General features: G+C 43.4%; 1 protein-coding gene across 2 annotated transcripts in view; it reads right to left on the bottom strand.

Moving 5' to 3' along the window:
- The window catches only part of NKAIN4 (sodium/potassium transporting ATPase interacting 4), a 58,765-nt gene extending 39,728 nt beyond the window's left edge, over positions 1-19,037 (bottom strand). Inside the window, exon 1 of one of the 2 annotated variants that reach the window (XM_069751141.1) lies at positions 18,824-19,037. In XM_069751141.1, the coding sequence (XP_069607242.1) occupies positions 18,824-18,877 (54 nt within the window). In that variant the 5' untranslated portion in view covers positions 18,878-19,037. The remainder of the gene's footprint in view (positions 1-18,823) is intronic. The other variant, XM_069751140.1, reaches the window with a different exon arrangement.
- Between the last annotated feature and the right edge of the window lie 730 nt (positions 19,038-19,767).

Genomic DNA, 19,767 nt, shown 5'->3' with positions numbered 1-19,767 from the left:
AATGATGGGAGGAAGGTATCCTTCCGCACTGTATTCCTCCGCCGCTGTAAAAAAAATAGTCCCTAGTCTCACTTTTGGCATTGCTGTGTGAGAAATTTCCCACGCAGCAATTGCCATAAAGTGAGACTCTGAACTATAGTAACCTCTCAGTGATGCACTGAAGGAGCCATTGTCTCCTGTCAATGTGTCAATGAAGGTCCTATAGAGCAGTGACATCACCTGATGTCACTGTTCTATAGGGGAGATCGTTGTGGGACACTCGTTATTAATTGGACTACGGTGGACAGGTAGTATACGGTTTATTATTTTACGTTTTTTTGCAGGCGCTGAAGTATGGTAAGTATGTATGAATGTATTGTATGAAGTATGTATGTAGAATGTATGTAGTATGTATGTAGTATGTTGTATGTATGTAGTATGTATGTAGTATCTATGTAGTATCTATGTAGTATGTTGCATGTATGTAGTATGTATGTAGTATGCATGTAGTATGTTGTATGTATGTAGTATGTATGTAGTATGTATGTTGTATGTGTGTAGTATGTATGTTGTATGTATGTAGTATGCATGTATGTATGTACAGTATGTAGAATGTATGTAGTATGTATGTATTTATGTATGTATGTTGTATGTATCTTGTATGTATGTAGTATGTTGTATGTAGTATGTATGTTTGTGTTTTGTTTTTTTTTTACATTCAATACATTAGCCGGATGATGGGACTACTACTGTCCCATCATTGGCTAATGTGTCAATCACTGTCATTGTAGCAGGCATAGCCTGATGGGACTTGCAGTCGATGCCTGCACACACAACCCCCGGCAGTTCCATACAGACCCCAGACAGCCCACACAGATCCCCGGCAGGCCCGTACAGACCCCCCGGCAGGTAGCACAGACACCCGGCAGGCCCATACAGACCCACGCCAGGCCCGCACAGACCCCCCCACGATCACGCACAGACCCCGCCCGCACACACAGACACGCAGTCTCCGCCCACGCACCGCCCACACTCCATTATAGTGCATCATTGCACTATAGGAACTTCCGATTCCGGTATCCGATATCTTAAAAGTATCAGAACTCCATATCGGAAATCCAATACAGCGAATATCAGCCGATACCCGATATTTGCAGTATCGGACTGCTCAACACTAGTAGTAATAGATAAAAAAAACTCCAATGGAGCTATATTAATTTACCTAGTTTATTCAGATTAGATATGACACATGATTAATGATAGTGATGAGTAAGTGTACTCGTTGCTCGGGTGTCCTCCGAGTATTTGTTAGTGTTCGGAGATTAAGTTTTCATCACCTCAGCTGAATGATTTACAGCTACTAGACAGCTTGATTACATGAGAGTTTCCCTAGCAACCAGGCAACCCCGACATGTACTCAGCCTAGCTGCTGATGAAATGAGTCATCAAAATTACAAATTGCCTAATAATTCTGCACGCAGTGTACATCTAAAAATACCATTGAACACCTATGGAGAGATGTTAAAATTGCTGTTGGGAGAAGGCACCCTTCAAATATGAGACTTAGAACAGTTTGCAAAATAAGAGTGGCCCAAATTTCCAGCTGAGAGGTGTAAGAAGCTTGTTGACGAGTGTGGGAAGCGATTGATTGCAGTTATTTATTCCAAAGGGTGTGCAACCAAATATTATGTTAAGGGTGCCAATAATTACGGCCTGTCCATTTTTGGGGTTTTGTCTGAAATTATGTCCAATTTTCCTTTTTTTCTTTTTCCTCTCTTTTTTTGTGTTGTTCCAATACACACAAAAGTTAGAAATATGTGTATAACAAGACGTGCAATTGCAATAATTTTCTAGGGAAAACAATTTATTTTCTGGAACAATTTCAAGGGTGCCAACACTTTCGGTCATGACTTTATTTGTGCATTTGTGACTTTCTTCTCAGGATCACATTGATATGGCCCAGGGCGCTGCACTTAATCACAAGTCTTTGCTGCAAATAAAAGGACAATATCACCCTTTTTATCCAATATATAAATTAAATTGTAAAAGATTTATATTTGCACAAAAAGAGCAGAAAAAAACACCAGAAAAGAAGAGTTCCTGAAGAATGTGCAAATAAGTAAAATGTGCCGATTGGCACAATACAGTACCACCTAACTTATACGTTAATTTGCCTGTATGGCAGGATGATAAAGCAGGGGTGGTGGTCCTGTATGAAGAAGGTCCTTGCGATGTGCTTTCGTTAGTGAGTGGTCCTCTGGGCGCTCCATAGCCAGTCACGTGAATCATCCCGTGACCGTGACGTCACGCAAGGTCCTGCAGCCCTTGCACCTTGCTGGCTGTTTGCCGGCTTCTGACCAGCAATATACACATGCGGTAACTCGTGGAAAACTGCTGCGAAACTGCAGCAAAATCCGCAACGTGTGCACATACCCTAATTGCTCTCTGCAACAAAACATTAAATACTCAGGAACCGAGGATATAATATAGTAAAAGATGCCCACTTTTTTCCTGGTGACAGGTCCACTTTAAAATACCAATGAGCATATTTCCCCAGAAATTCACAACTTTTAAGGTTGGTAAACTGCTCTTACATGTCCAGGCTTGATGTGGTAGTGCCAGTCTACTACCCCTACCAGATCTTGACCTGGCCTCGTACTCTCACCGATTGGCATTTTTCTAGGGCACAGTTTATGGCTTAAAATCATAGCTAACTAATGGTTGTGGTTAATATGTGATGATCCCTATGACAACTCTCACTAGCAGCAGTACACAACCTGCAGTGTTGTCATAAAGGCCAAGGTTTCTACAAGACCCCAAGCTTACCTAATACAGAGAGGCCCTTCTCGGAGACCCTTCTACTTAAGCTCCATTTGGCCTGACATTGCAAATGGGAAAGAAATGCTTCTCCAGACACTGCTGTGTACTATCTACCTTATGCTCTAGTTGTGACGCCCAAGTTCTGCAGTCAGAGACCGCTCTGCCCCCTGGTGATTGTGCCCGCAGTTATTTTAATGCCACGGTGGATTTCAGGATTGAGGGATGAGCAGGTGGTAATGACTTGCGATACAAGGGATCAACATCAAAGATCTCATTAATCAGTTTACATGGGGATCTCCTGGTAGTGTGCCAGATACGTGTGCCAGACCCTCTCCAGGTTCCCTGTGTTGTGCCCAGGCAGAGAGCTGGACAAATCCTATTACCTACAGCTTAGCAAGAACATTAGTATGCCAATGGAAAATGAAAACTCATGAGCGCAGTTCTGTTGATCAGAGCTCGTCTTTATCCCACATTCCAGTACCCAACATGGAGCTATGTAATGTTTTACATCATGGCTGCATTACAGTGCCCAATACCATAACCATCATCAGTGCCCTTATTTCACAAGCATAGTGCCTCATAACATAATCTGCCAGTGTCCTTATAACAGAGCCCGCCACCATACCCCAGGATGGAATCAACCACAGAGCCCCATTGCATAACTTCCAATGTCCTCATAGCACGCAGTGCCCATATAACAGAGCTCGCCAGTGTTCCCAAAACACATCAGCCACAGTGCCCCAATAATACAACACCCACACTGCCTCAATACATAACCTGCTAGTGCCCCCATAACACAACATCCACACTGCCCCAATATGTAACCTGCTAGTGCCCCCATAACACACCATCCACCCTTCCCAATACATAACCTGCTAGTGCCCCCATAACACAACATCCACACTGCCCCAATATGTAACCTGCTAGTGCCCCCATAACACACCATCCACCCTTCCCAATACATAACCTGCTAGTGCCCCCATAACACAACATCCACACTGTCCCAATATGTAACCTGCTAGTGCCCCCATAACACACCATCCACTCTCCCCAATACATAACCTGCTAGTGCCCCCATAACACAACATCCACACTGCCCCAATATGTAACCTGCTAGTGCCCCCATAACACACCATCCACCCTCCCCAATACATAACCTGCTAGTGCCCCCATAACACAACATCCACACTGCCCCAATATGTAACCTGCTAGTGCCCCCATAACACACCATCCACTCTCCCCAATACATAACCTGCCAGTGGCCCATAACACAACATCCACACTGTCCCAATACATAACCTGCTAGTGCCCCCATTACACAACATCCACCCTCCCCAATACATAACCTGCTAGTGCCCCCATAACACAACATCCACACTGCCCCAATATGTAACCTGCTAGTGCCCCCATAACACACCATCCACTCTCCCCAATACATAACCTGCTAGTGCCCCCATAACACAACATCCACACTGCCCCAATATGTAACCTGCTAGTGCCCCCATAACACACCATCCACCCTCCCCAATACATAACCTGCTAGTGCCCCCATAACACACCATCCACTCTCCCCAATACATAACCTGCTAGTGGCCCATAACACAACATCCACACTGTCCCAATACATAACCTGCTAGTGCCCCCATTACACAACATCCACCCTCCCCAATACATAACCTGCTAGTGCCCCCATTACACAACATCCACCCTCCCCAATACATTACCTGCTAGTGCCCCCATAACACAACATCCACCCACCCCAATACATTACCTGTTAGTGGCCCCATAACACAACATCCACACTGTCCCAATACATAACCTGCTAGTGCCCCCATTACACAACATCCACCCTCCCCAATACATTACCTGCTAGTGCCCCCATAACACAACATCCACCCACCCCAATACATTACCTGTTAGTGGCCCCATAACACAACATTCATCCTCCCCAATACATAACCTGCCAGTGGCCCTATAACACAACATTCACACTGCCCCAGTACCTAACCTGCTAGTGCCCCATAATACAGCATCCACAGTGACTCTATAACAGAGCCAGTCAGTTCTCCTACAAAAGGCAAGCCACCATACCCCATTACATATTCTGCTAGTGTGAACATAGCACAACAGCTGCAGCGCCCTTTAACACAACGTACGTTCGCTATGCCCCCTGAATAGAGACAGCCACAGTGCCCCCATAACACAACATCCATAATGCCCCATATATCACCAGCTACAGCACAAATATATAACCTGCAAAAGCCCTCCTTACACACCACCCACAATTCCCCTATAACACACCAATTACAATACCACTCCATAACATACCAGCTACAATGCCCCACGCTGACAGTTTACCAGCAACTAAGCATTGGCTCTGTTCACACTAATTAGCGTAAATGCTTAAATGCTGTGTTTCTCTTTCTTGCGTTTTTTTATCTGCACATTTTCTGCAGGTGTCTGCACCAAAATACACAGTAAATCTTCTTGGATTATACCTTATTTTTTTTTTAAATTAATTTTAAAAGTATTTTTTCTATGTACTTTTTCAGGCTCCCCATGGAAAACTATCAAAAAACTAATGCACAAAAAAACGCACAGTTCAACAGCGTCGTAAAGTGCACAATTGCCATGAGCGTCCATGAAATCACATCCACTTTTCTTGGACAGTTAAATACAGTAGATTATCTGCACAAATAAAATGCAGTGGAAAAACCGCATCGTTAACGCTACATGTGAACACGGCCTTCTAGTACTGTTAGAAGTTGCACCTCTATTCAGCTTTTTGCTCCCAACCTCTCATCAAACAGAGATATTGAAAGTGGTGAGAAATTGAAAAGTGAAGTCCAATTATGGGGAAGGGGCGATGGCAGTAGCGTAGCTACCGAGGAATGGGGGCAGAGGGGGCCATCGCCCCGGGCCCAGCGCTCTGAGGGGGGCCCACCTGGAGCTACGCTACTGTAACTGTATCGGCGTGTTCAGCGTGCCGATACAGTTACATTCTGCAGCAGAGCAGGGAGAATTGATCTCCCTGCAATGCCGCCCGGTCGATATGGGGCCCCTGAGCAGGCAGGGGGGCATCGATGCCAGCAGTGGGTCCCCGCCCTGTAACGCAGGTTCAGCTGTATTAGCTACATGCCGATACAGCTGACCCCATTGATGAGAGAAGCGCTACGCTCCTTCTCCCATGATCCCCCTGTCAGCGTCTGACGTCACCGACGCCAACACTGACAGCGGGCGCGATGACGTCACTACCCGGCGCCCGCAGTCCGGAGATGAGCGGGCGCTCAGAGCAACGGAGGAACGAAGAAGAAAGGTGAGTATTTATTGCTTTTTTTTATAGGAGCTGCCTTATACTACAGGGTCTGTATATAGGGTGCTGTCTTACACTACAGGGTCTGCCTATGTGGTGCTGTCTTATACTACAGAATCTGCCTATGGGGTGCTGTCTTATACTACAGGGTCTGCCTATGGGGTGCAGCCTTATACTACAGGGTCAGTCTCAGGGGCGCTGTCTTATACTACAGGGTCATCTGCATTTGGGGTGCGGTCTTATACTATAGGGTCTGCCTCAAGGGTGCTGTCTTATACTACAGGGTCGTCTGCTTTTGGGGTGCTGTCTTATACTACAGGATCTGCCTATGGGGTGCTGTCTTATAGTACAGGGTCTGCCTATGGGGGTCTGCCTTATACTACAGGGCCTGCCTATGGATAGGGTGCTGTCTTATACTACAGAGTCTGCCTATGGGTTGCTGACTTATACTACAGGGTCTGCCTTTGGGGTGCTGTCTTATACTACAGGGTCTGCCTATGGGGTGCTGTCTTATACTACAGTGTGCCTATGGGGTGCTGTCTTATACTACAGAGTCTGCCTATGGGAGCTGCCTTATACTGCAGAGTCTGCCTATGGGTGCTGCCTTATACTACAGGGTCTGCCTATGGGGTGCTGCCATATACTACAGGGTCTGCCTATGGGGTGCTGTCTTATACTACAGAGTCTGCCTATGGGGGCTCCCTTATACTACAGGGTCTGCCTATGGGTGCTGCCTTGTGCTATAGAGTCTGCCTATGGGGGTGCATTATACAATATAGAGTAGGCCTATGGGGAGTGCATTATACTATATGGAGGCTTATGGGGAGTGTATTATACTGTATTGAGGACTATCTGGTGCATTATACTATATGGAGGCTATCTAGGGGGCCATCATACAGTGTGGAGATTACAGTAAGGGGTCATCATACAGTGTTGGAGCCATCAAACAGTTTGGGGGCTACTAAGGGGTCAGTATACTGTGTGGGCGGTACTATACAGTGAGGGGGCATTATACTGTGTATAAGAGGACATCATACTGTGTATAGGGGAGCTGTACAGGGGGAGACTCGGGACATTATTAAATATAAAGTGGGCGCTTATAGGGGAACTCAGGTTACTGTGACTGTCAAAGGAGCACACAGGACATTATTACTTTCTAGGGGGCAAAATATGGGCACTGTTTTCTAGGGCACTTGCGCCCTAGCATTACTATTTTCTAGAGGGTTGCTTTAGAAATTAGAAGGCACAACAGAGAACCACACAGCAGGGGCAGTAATAGGGACACATACGGCAGCAGTGGCTCAGTATTGGGGTATCAGGTGCAGTAATAGGAACACATACGGCAGCAGCGGCTCAGTATTTGGGATATCAGCAGGATGAGGAGTTTGCACAGGTTGGGAATAGATGGTGATGGGGCTGGAATATGAGAAGTGAAACATGTCTTTGTTGTATTCTCTGCAGCAGAGTCCTGGCTGGAAGAACTTGTCATGTTGGTCTGGGCCAGATGGAAAAGACGGGAAAAATGAACGATTCCATCAGAAAGAACATCAGCGGTCAGTCATTATCTGTAACTGTGCTGTGATCTCTTATATGTTCTGTAGGACCGGTATCTACCACTGACCATATGGCGGTAATTTTCATATTGGTCTTTATATGGAGATTATCTTCAGTAACAGCGCGATCATCTGCTGAGGTTTTCCTCCAGTATTAGGGCGCGTCACCCAGTTGTAATCAAGATTACCTGGTTAGGGGCCCACTCAGAAGTTTGGCCCCCCTGAACCAAAACCCTAGCTACGCCTCTGGGCGATGGGGGGGTTCTTTGTATGTCACATAAAGCAGTGACCCCCTAATAATATATGGGGCAGTGAAGAGATGTTTTCAGGCTTATTCTGTGAGAGACCCCAGATTAATGATAAAATATGGGAATATTACAGAGCATCTGTGCCCTGCTGGCTGATGGAGAATGAGTCATAGACGGGGGTCCCAGGTGTCAGCCCCCTTCTCATGGCAGGCGATGTCTACTGACTGCTGATCGGGCCTGCAGGTTGCTCCGCTAGTACTATGCTGTGACTTGCGGAGCCATGGTCTGTGTTGTACCTGGAAATGATCCTAATTTGTCAGGATGGAATGAGATGAGTGACGGGCCGTGTAATAAGCCCATCTGCTGCTGTGGCCATAAGAGGGACCGCGTGGGACTCATAGCTGTAGAGTAACGAAAGACATATCACACAAAGACAACCCCATTGTGAGCAGGACCTAAAGGGTTATTCAGTGCGTGGGTACTGCACCAGTGTATCTCAGCCTCTCCAGTGTGGTACTGTCTGCTGAACCTGTGTATCTAAGTCTCTTTGTGATGCTGCCTGCAGAGCCAATGTATCTAAGCTTCTCTTTGTGGTACTATATGCTGATCCTGCAATTCTAGGCCTCTATTTGTGATACTGCCTGCTGAGCCTGTGTATCTAAAGGTACAGTCACATTTAGCGACGCTGCAGCGATCTAGACAACGATGCCGATCGCTGCAGCGTCGCTGTTTAGTCGTTGTGTGGTCGCTGGGGAGCTGTTACACAGACAGCTCTCCAGCGACCAACGATGCCGAAGTCCCCGGGTAACCAGGGTAAACATCGGGTTACTAAGCGCAGGGCCGCGCTTAGTAACCCGATGTTTACCCTGGTTACCAGTGTAAATGTAAAAAAAAACAAACACCACATACTTACATTCCGGTGTCTGTCGCGTCCCCCGGCGTTCTGCTTCCCTGCACTGTGTAAGCGCCAGCCGTAAAGCAGAGCTGTGACGTCGAGGGACGCGACAGACACTGGAATGTAAGTATGTAGTGTTTGTTTTTTTTTACATTTACACTGGTAACCAGGGTAAACATCGGGTTACTAAGCGCGGCCCTGCGCTTAGTAACCCGATGTTTACCCTGGTTACCAGTGAAGACATCGCTGGATCGGCATCACACACGCCGATTCAGCGAAGTCTGCGGGAGATCCAGCGACGAAATAAAGTGCTAGACTTTCTGCTCCGACCAACGATGTCACAGCAGGATCCAGATCGCTGCTGCGTGTCAAACACAACGATATCGCTATCCAGGACGCTGCAACGTCACGGATCGCTAGCGATATCGTTGTGAAGTTGGTCAGTGTGAAGGTACCCTAAGTCTCTCCTGTGTGATACAGTATACTGGCATGTATATAATCCTATTCTTTATTATACTATTTGCTTGTCTAATGTATCTAAGCCCATCCAATTATAATGTCTAAGTCAGTGTATGTAATCTATTCTTGTGTGGTACTGTCTGCTGAGCCTGTGTATCTAAGTCTCTCATGTGTAATACTGAGTGCAGGTACAGTCCACTGTACCTAAGCCTATCCTATGTGATTCAGCGCACTGATCTACAGTATCTCCAGCCTATGTTATGTGATAGTCTGCTGAGCTCTTGTATCTAAGCCTATCCTATGTAATACAGTCCGCTGAGCTCCTGTATCTAAGCCTTTTCTATGCAATACAATCCACTGAGCTCCGGTATCTAAGCCTATCCTGTGTGATACAGTTTACTAAGCTCCTGTATCTAAACCTATCTTGTGTCATAGGCTGCTGAGCTCCCGTATCTAAGCCTTTCCTGTGTGATACAGTCCGTTGAGCTTCTGTATCTAATCCTATCCTGTTCGATACAGTCCACAGAGCTCCTGTATCTAATCCGGTCCTGTGTGATACAGTCCGCTGAGCTCCTATATCTAAGCCTATCGTGTGTGATACAGTCTGCTGAGCTCTGGTATCTAAGACTATCCAGTGTGATACAGTCTGCAGAGCTTCTGTATCTAATCCTATCTAGTGTGATACAGTCTGCAGAGCTTCTGTATCTAAGCCTATCCTGTGTGATACAGTCTGCTGAGCTCCTGTATCTAATTCTGTCTTGTGTGATACAGTCTTTTGAGCTCCTGTATCTAAGCCTATCCTATGTAATACAGTCTGTTGAGCTCCTGTATCTAAGCCTTTTGTATGTGATACAATCCACTGAGCTCCGGTATCTAAGACTATCCTGTGTGATACAGTTTAAGCTCCAGTATCTAAGCCTATCTTGTGTCATAGGCTGCTGAGCTCCCGTATCTAAGCCTATCCTGTGTGATACAGTCCACTGAGCTCCTGTATCTAATCCTGTCTTGTGTGATACTGTCCACTGAGCTCCTGTATCTAAGCCTATCCTGTGTGATACAGTCCACAGAGCTTCTGTATCTAAGCCTATCCTTTGTGATTGTCTGCTGAGCTCCTGTATGTAATCCTGTCCTGTGTGATAGTCTACTGAGCTCCTGTATCTAATCCTATCCTGTGTGATACAGTCCGCTGACCTCCCGTATCTAATCCTGTCTTGTGTGATACAATCTGCTGAGCTCTTGTATCTAAGCCTATCCTGTTTGAAACAGTCCGCTGAGCTCCTGTATCTAATCCTATCCAGTGTGATACAGTCTGCTGAGCTTCTGTATCTAAGCCTATCCTGTGTGATACAGTCTGCTGAGCTCCTGTATCTAAGCCTATCCTGGGTAATACAGTCTGCAGAGCTTCTGTATCTAATCCTATCTTGTGTGATATAGTCTGCTGAGCTCCTGTATCTAATCCTATCCTGTGTGATACAGTCCGCTGAGCTCCTGTATCTAATCCTGTCCTGTGTGATACAGACCGCTGAGCTCTTGTATCTAAGCCTATCCTATGTAATACAGTCTGCTGAGCTCCTGTATCTAAGCCTTTTGTATGTGATACAATCCACTGAGCTCGGTATCTAAGACTATCCTGTGTGATACAGTTTACTAAGCTCCAGTATCTAAGCCTATCTTGTGTCATAGGCTGCTGAGCTCCCGTATCTAAGCCTATCCTGTGTGATACAGTCTGCTGAGCTCCTGTATCTAAGCCTTTCCTGTGTGATACAGTCTGCTGAGCACCTGTATCTAAGCCTTTCCTGTGTGATACTGTCCACTGAGCTCCTGTATCTAAGCCTATCCTGTGTGATACTGTCCACTGAGATCCTGTATCTAAGCCTATCCTGTGTGATACTGTCTGCTGAGCTACTGTATCTAAGCCTATCCTATGTGATACAGTCTGCTGAGCTCCCGTATCTAATCCTGTGTTGTGTGATACAGTCTGCTGAGCTCCTGTATATAATCCTATCCTGTGTGATACAATCCGCTGAGCTCCGGTATCTAATCCTGTCTTGTGTGATACTGTCCACTGAGCTCTTGTATCTAAGCCTATCCTGTGAGAAACTGTCCACTGAGCTCCTGTATCTAATCCTGTCCTGTGTGATAGTCTGCTGAGCTCCTGTACCTAAGCCTGTCCTGTGTGATACAGTCAGCTGAGCTCCTGTATCTAAGCCTATCCTATGTGATACAGTCTGCTGAGCTCCCGTATCTAATCCTGTCTTGTGTGATACAGTCTGCTGAGCTCCTGTATCTAATCCTACCCTGTGTGATACAGTCCGCTGAGCTCTCGTATCTAATCCTGTCTTGTGTGATACAGTCCGCTGAGCTCTCGTATCTAATCCTGTCTTGTGTGATACAGTCCGCTGAGCTCTCGTATCTAATCCTGTCTTGTGTGATACTGTCTGCTGAGCTCCTGTATCAAAGCCTGTCCTGTGTGATAGTCTGCTGAGCTCCAGTATCTAATCCTGTCTTGTGTGATACAGTCCGCAGAGGTCCTGTATCTAATCCTATCCTATGTGATTGTCTGCTGAGCTCCCGTATCCAATCCTGTTTTGTATGATACAGTCTGCTGAGCTCCTGTATCTAAGCCTATCTTGTGTGATACAATTACAGAGATCAGAACCGAGCACAAGGTGTTGTTAGACTGTTGCACAAAGGCTGGTTATAGTAACAAGGGGCGATGATTGAGAGCGCGATATTGGGTGGGGGTTGGGTAACGTACCGCAGCATCACCATGGCAACCTCAATCATTGGCACTAGAAAATATACTGACAGCAATCAAAAGATGCCATGTTTTGGGGGGATTTGCAAGCACAGTGTGAGAGTGGTCTGAACTTATGGGCGCGACCTGACGTGACCCCCATCCTCTTCTGATACATGTCCCTCCTTGTACATGGAGGTAGTCACTCAGTTCTAGAATATTTAAAGTGCAATTCCAGAAAAAAATCTGATTAAAATTCATTCCCACTGTAAATGTAGAAGATGTACCCGGACACTGGTCCCCGGAGGGCCCATATGCTGCATAAATAAATGGCGCCATCTTATATATGTCACAGGGTGAGGTCCTTATGTTATGTGACATGGAGACCTCACACAGATTAAAAGGTGTTGGTAAAGGCTGTGAATGCGGCACAAGCCTGGCGTTCCTGTACACAGTGCTAGGAAACCAGCCTCTCTGGAGGCTCCCGCCCAGCCCCCCACCACCAAGACCACCCTGACTTCACACAATAGGAGTCTGTACACTACACTGGAGGTCCTCCATCATCTGCCACATAGATCCCACAGCCCTGTCCACACACATAACCACCATCCCAGTAAGTGATGTGGGACCAGTCAACTTTATCTACTCCGCCATTCAAGTTTGCGCCAATTTCAAGATCTCTGCTTGCTGTCAGTCAATGGGAACCTTCCTGTTTATAACCAGAAGCTGAAAACCAGCACAGACTTAATGCTTGTCACAGCCTGGGGCTTGTTCCACATCTATCTACATCATCAGCACAAATCCTTACTGTCCTGAAAGTTCGCTACACTGTTATTATACGGTAACTATGCACAGTCTATGGGCAGGAGAATGCCCCCTGGCACTGGCTTGTCCCCTCTGCCAGGTGTCCCCAACACCACACATCCATGCAGCTTCCAACATTACAGCTGCAGCAGAACTCTACAACATTTTTATCATATCTTCGCCTTTCGGACATAGCAGGTTTTACATTTTGAGAGAGCACACTCGTCCCTTAGGACATAAAATTCCCAAAGTCAGCGATAAATCACCGCAAGTCACGGCAGATCAGTGGCCGAGGGACTAGTCCAAGCTCATAAATAAATGTAATCATAACGGGGGAGGGGCGAGAGGACTAACAGTCTGGATACACACAAAGTGACAACCAGTAAAAGTGAGATATCCCTTCATACACTTACTACTGAGATGAGGTATGAAGGTATCAACCACTGAGGACTCTCAATTCTAAATATTTTTCTACTGAGATGAGGAAATTCCAGGAGCATCAATCTGACATCTCCAGCACCCTGGGTGCAACTCTCATAACACCCAGGGGCCCTGAGGATCCTTCAATGGTAAATACACCTCCTCCATGGGTCACACTGAATTCTTTGCTAACTAACTACTCTATATAAAAGAATATTACTGCTATACTACTGCCCCCTTTGTATATGAATAAAACAACTATACCGTAATATGGTCTCTACATTTAAGACTACGAGAGGTGGTGAGTTCTCCTTCAATGGAAGTCTTAAAACAGATGTTGGACAGACATCTGTCTGAGATGGTTTAGTGAATCCTGCATTGAGCAGGGGGTTGGACATGATGACCCTTGATATCCCTTCCAACTCTACCATTCTATGATTCTACGAAGACTATAGCTACTATAATATTGTCCCATGTACAAGAATAGAATTACTAGAAAATCGCCCCTATGTACAAGAATATAACTACTATAATACTGTTCCTATGTATAGGAATATAACTACTATAATACTGACCCCTATGTACAAGAATATAACTACTATAATACTGTCCCTATGTACAACAATATAACTACTATAATACTGCCCCCTATATACAAGAATAGAACTACTATAATACTGCCCCCTATGTACAAGAATATAACTACTATAATACTGCCCCCCATATACAAGAATATCTATACATATAATTGTCTAAGGGGTACTTCCGTCTTTCTGTCCCGGAAATCCCGCATCGCTGATTGGTCTCGGCAGCGACGTGCACAGTCCGATTAGTTCCTCCCCTACTCCCCTGCAGTCAGTGCCCGGCGCCCGCTCCAGAATAACCTCCAGTCACCCCTTACACAGGGTTAATGGCAGCGGTAACGGGCCACGGTGTAACACACTCAGTTACCGCTGCTATTATCCCTGTGTGCCCCAACTATTTACTATTGATGCTGCTTATGCAGCATCAATAGTAAAAGTATGTCATGCTAAAAATAATAAAAAAAACAAAAAACCTGCTATACTCACCATCCGCCACCTTTCCCGCTCCTCGGGACGCTCCGGTGACCGCTCCATGCAAGCGGCAGGTTCCGGTGGCAAGGATTGCATGCGACAAGGACCTGCCATGACGTCATGGTCATGTGACCGCGACGTCATCACAGGTCCTGCGCTCATACCAGCCCTGGGACCGGAAGCTGCCGCTTGCAATGGAGCGATCACCGGAGCGTCCCGAGGAGCGGGAAAGGCGGCAGATGGTGAGTATAGCAGGACTTCAACGGGCCTTCGGAAGGTGAGTATATGTTTATTTTTCATTTTAAGTCTCTATACTACGTGGCTCTGTGCTGTATACTCCGTCGCTGTGCAATATAATACGTGACTGGGCAATATACTACGTAGTTGGGCAATATACTACGTCACTGGGCAATATACTACGTGGCTGGGCAATATACTACGTAGCTGGGCAATATACTACGTCACTGGGCAATATACTACGTGGCTGGGCAATATACTACGTGGCTGGGCAATATACTACGTAGCTGGGCAATATACTACGTCACTGGGCAATATACTACGTGGCTGGGCAATATACTACGTGGCTGGGCAATATACTACGTGGCTGGGCAATATACTAAGTGGCTGGACAATATACTACGTGGCTGGGCAATATACTACGTGGGCTGTGCAATATACTACGTGGACATGCATATTCTAGAATACCCGATGTGTTAGAATCGGGCCACCATCTAGTAACTAATATAATACTGCCCCTATGTACAAGAATGTAACTACTATAATACTGCCCCTATATACAAGAATATAACCACTATAATACTGCTCCTATGTACAAAAATATAACTACTATAATACTGCTTCTATGTACAAAAATATAACTACTATAATACTGCCTCCTATGTACAAGAATATAACTACTATAATACTGCCCCCTATTTACAAGAATATAACTACTATAATACTGCCCCTATGTACAAGAATATAACCACTATAATACTGCCCCTATGTACAAGAATATAACTACTATAATACTGCTCCTATGTACAAAAATATAACTACTATAATACTGCCCTCCTATGTACAAGAATATAACTACTATAATACTGCCCCTATGTACAAGAATATAACCACTATAATACTGCTACTATGTACAAGAATATAACTACTATAATACTGTCCCTATGTACAAGAATATAACTACTATAATACTGCCTCCTATGTACAAGAATATAACTACTATAATACTGCCCCTATGTACAAGAATATAACCACTATAATACTGCCCCTATGTACAAAAATATAACTACTATAATACTATCCCCTATGTATAAGAATATAACTACTATAATACTGCCCTCCTATGTACAAGTATATAACTACTATAATACTGCTCCTATGTACAAGAATATAACTGCTATAATACTGCCCCTATGTACAAGAATATAACTACTATAATACTGCCCCTATGTACAAGAATATAACTACTATAATACTGCTCATATATACAAGAATAGAACTACTATAATACTGCCCCCTATGTAAAAGAATAGAACTACTATAATACTGCCCCCTATGTACAAGAATAGAACTACTATAATACTGCCCCTATGTACAAGAATAGAACTACTATAATACTGCCCCCTATGTACAAGAATAGAACTACTATAATACTGCCCCCTATGTACAAGAATATAACTACTATAATACTGCCTCCTATGTACAAGAATATAACTGCTATAATACTGCTCCTATGTACAAGAATATAACTACTATAATACTGCCTCCTATGTACAAGAATATAACTGCTATAATACTGCTCCTATGTACAAAAATATAACTACTATAATACTATCCCCTATGTATAAGAATATAACTACTATAATACTGCCCTCCTATGTACAAGTATATAACTACTATAATACTGCTCCTATGTACAAGAATATAACTGCTATAATACTGCCCCTATGTACAAGAATATAACTACTATAATACTGCCCCTATGTACAAGAATATAACTACTATAATACTGCTCATATATACAAGAATAGAACTACTATAATACTGCCCCCTATGTAAAAGAATAGAACTACTATAATACTGCCCCCTATGTACAAGAATAGAACTACTATAATACTGCCCCTATGTACAAGAATAGAACTACTATAATACTGCCCCCTATGTACAAGAATAGAACTACTATAATACTGCCCCCTATGTACAAGAATATAACTACTATAATACTGCCTCCTATGTACAAGAATATAACTGCTATAATACTGCTCCTATGTACAAGAATATAACTACTATAATACTGCCTCCTATGTACAAGAATATAACTGCTATAATACTGCTCCTATGTACAAAAATATAACTACTATAATACTATCCCCTATGTATAAGAATATAACTACTATAATACTGCCCTCCTATGTACAAGTATATAACTACTATAATACTGCTCCTATGTACAAGAATATAACTACTATAATACTGCCCCTATGTACAAGAATATAACTACTATAATACTGCCCCTATGTACAAGAATATAACTACTATAATACTGCTCATATATACAAGAATAGAACTACTATAATACTGCCCCCTATGTAAAAGAATAGAACTACTATAATACTGCCCCCTATGTACAAGAATAGAACTACTATAATACTGCCCCTATGTACAAGAATAGAACTACTATAATACTGCCCCCTATGTACAAGAATAGAACTACTATAATACTGCCCCCTATGTACAAGAATATAACTACTATAATACTGCCACCTATGTACAAGAATATAACTGCTATAATACTGCTCCTATGTACAAGAATATAACTACTATAATACTGCCTCCTATGTACAAGAATATAACTACTATAATACTGCCTCCTATGTACAAGAATATAACTACTATAATACTGCGCCTATGTACAAGAATATAACTACTATAATACTGCCTCCTATGTACAAGAATATAACTACTATAATACTGCGCCTATGTACAAGAATATAACTACTATAATACTGCCTCCTATGTACAAGAATATAACTGCTATAATACTGCTCCTATGTACAAGAATATAACTACTATAATACTGCCTCCTATGTACAAGAATATAACTACTATAATACTGCCCCTATGTACAAGAATATAACTACTATAATACTGCCTCCTATGTACAAGAATATAACTACTATAATACTGCCCCTATGTACAAGAATATAACTACTATAATACTGCCTCCTATGTACAAGAATATAACTACTATAATACTGCCCCTATGTACAAGAATATAACTACTATAATACTGCCTCCTATGTACAAGAATAGAACTACTATAATACTGCCCCCTATGTACAAGAATAGAACTACTATAATACTGCCCCTATGTACAAGAATAGAACTACTATAATACTGCCCCCTATGTACAAGAATAGAACTACTATAATACTGCCCCCTATGTACAAGAATATAACTGCTATAATACTGCTCCTATGTACAAGAATATAACTACTATAATACTGCCTCCTATGTACAAGAATATAACTACTATAATACTGCCTCCTATGTACAAGAATATAACTACTATAATACTGCGCCTATGTACAAGAATATAACTACTATAATACTGCCTCCTATGTACAAGAATATAACTGCTATAATACTGCTCCTATGTACAAGACTATAACTACTATAATACTGCCCCCTATGTACAAGAATATAACTACTATAATACTGCCTCCTATGTACAAGAATATAACTACTATAATACTGCCCCTATGTACAAGAATATAACTACTATAATACTGCCACCTATGTACAAGAATATAACTGCTATAATACTGCTCCTATGTACAAGAATATAACTACTATAATACTGCCTCCTATGTACAAGAATATAACTACTATAATACTGCCTCCTATGTACAAGAATATAACTATTATAATACTGCCTCCTATGTACAAGAATATAACTGCTATAATACTGCCTCCTATGTACAAGAATATAACTACTATAATACTGCCTCTATGTACAAGAATATAACTACTATAATACTGCCTCCTATGTACAAGAATATAACTGCTATAATACTGCCCCTATGTACAAGAATATAACTACTATAATACTGCCCCCTATGTACAAGAATATAACTACTATAATACTGCCTCCTATGTACAAGAATATAACTACTATAATACTGCCCCTATGTACAAGAATATAACTACTATAATACTGCCCTCCTGTGTATGAAGTTTCTTCTGAGTGTTTACTGGTTCTCTGTTCTGTGATAGGGATACACCAGTAAGGGATTTTCTCACCGTGCTGCATGTGGAAAGACCCTTATTGTGTTTCTGAATAATGACCACCTGAGGAGTGTTGTGGTGCATATTTCTTCCTATACCATGAACCCCCGGAAAGTGGAATTCCCCTTGAAGCCTTGTTGCCTTTGTCCACACTATATAATAGGAGGGGTAGCGTCATCGCAGCGCGTGCAGCACTATGTCACAAAGTGGTAGGAGAAAGTGGATGGGAACTCACCAGCTGGACTGTGCAGAGGAGAATTAGGGTGCATCTTCCCGTGCAGCATCCCATCCTCTTGCCGGGTTGGAGGGTACGCAGTCCTTATGCAGACCCCTTGCTCAGCCAGTCGCCTGTGGTTATGGGGTCCTGCTGCCAGGGACCATGGTCTGGGGAGTAGCAGCCTTCACCACACTGATATGTAGGAACAGATGCTTTTCTCACAATGTGATCTACTGATGCTCAGCCTCTCCCCCTTAATCTCCCTTTCTCACAATTGCAAGGAGGAGGGAGGGGGCCCAATGCTCCTTAAAGGAGCCAGGCTGAACTAATCCCAGACAAAAGAGCCTGACAATGGTCGGAGCCCTAGAATCGATAATGAATGTGTGTTATAATGTCCGCTGCCAATAGTCGCAGACAAAGACTTCATAGACATTGGTGGGGTCCATTTCGGTACATGACGTATATCATTATGTAGTATTATATTATTACTACAAGAAAAATGTGGGATTAGAAAGCTCTTTGTTATTATACTCCTATTACCGGCAGAATATATGTAACCAACAAATAAAATATCCATTTTTATTATGCAAATCCCGAAGAAATAAAATAATACCGCCCGTTGTCTAATCAAGACTTCTTCACATTATACAAGTGATGCTACCATATAGCCAGCACTTAACGCTGCCATATAGTCACCACACTATATTGTGATCCCCAAAGAAAACTGCCATGCTCTATCCAGATAACAGCGCCATACAACACCGAATGCTCCCATAGTGTGGGCAAGTAATGCTGCCATATAATGCTCAGTAAGAGCACTTTTGTGGCATAAATGATGAATTTGTTGGGTGCACTTGGCCACACCCCCTGAGAAGCTCCACCCATTGTTAAGGAATGCGGAGCTTGTCCTAAAAAGTCACCAAATTTTACTACGAGCTGTGAAAAAATGTTGTGCCATTTTT

Source organism: Ranitomeya imitator, chromosome 2, assembly GCF_032444005.1.
Source record: "Ranitomeya imitator isolate aRanImi1 chromosome 2, aRanImi1.pri, whole genome shotgun sequence".
Classification (NCBI taxonomy): domain Eukaryota; kingdom Metazoa; phylum Chordata; class Amphibia; order Anura; family Dendrobatidae; genus Ranitomeya; species Ranitomeya imitator.
This window is presented reverse-complemented; position numbering and strand designations above follow the sequence as displayed.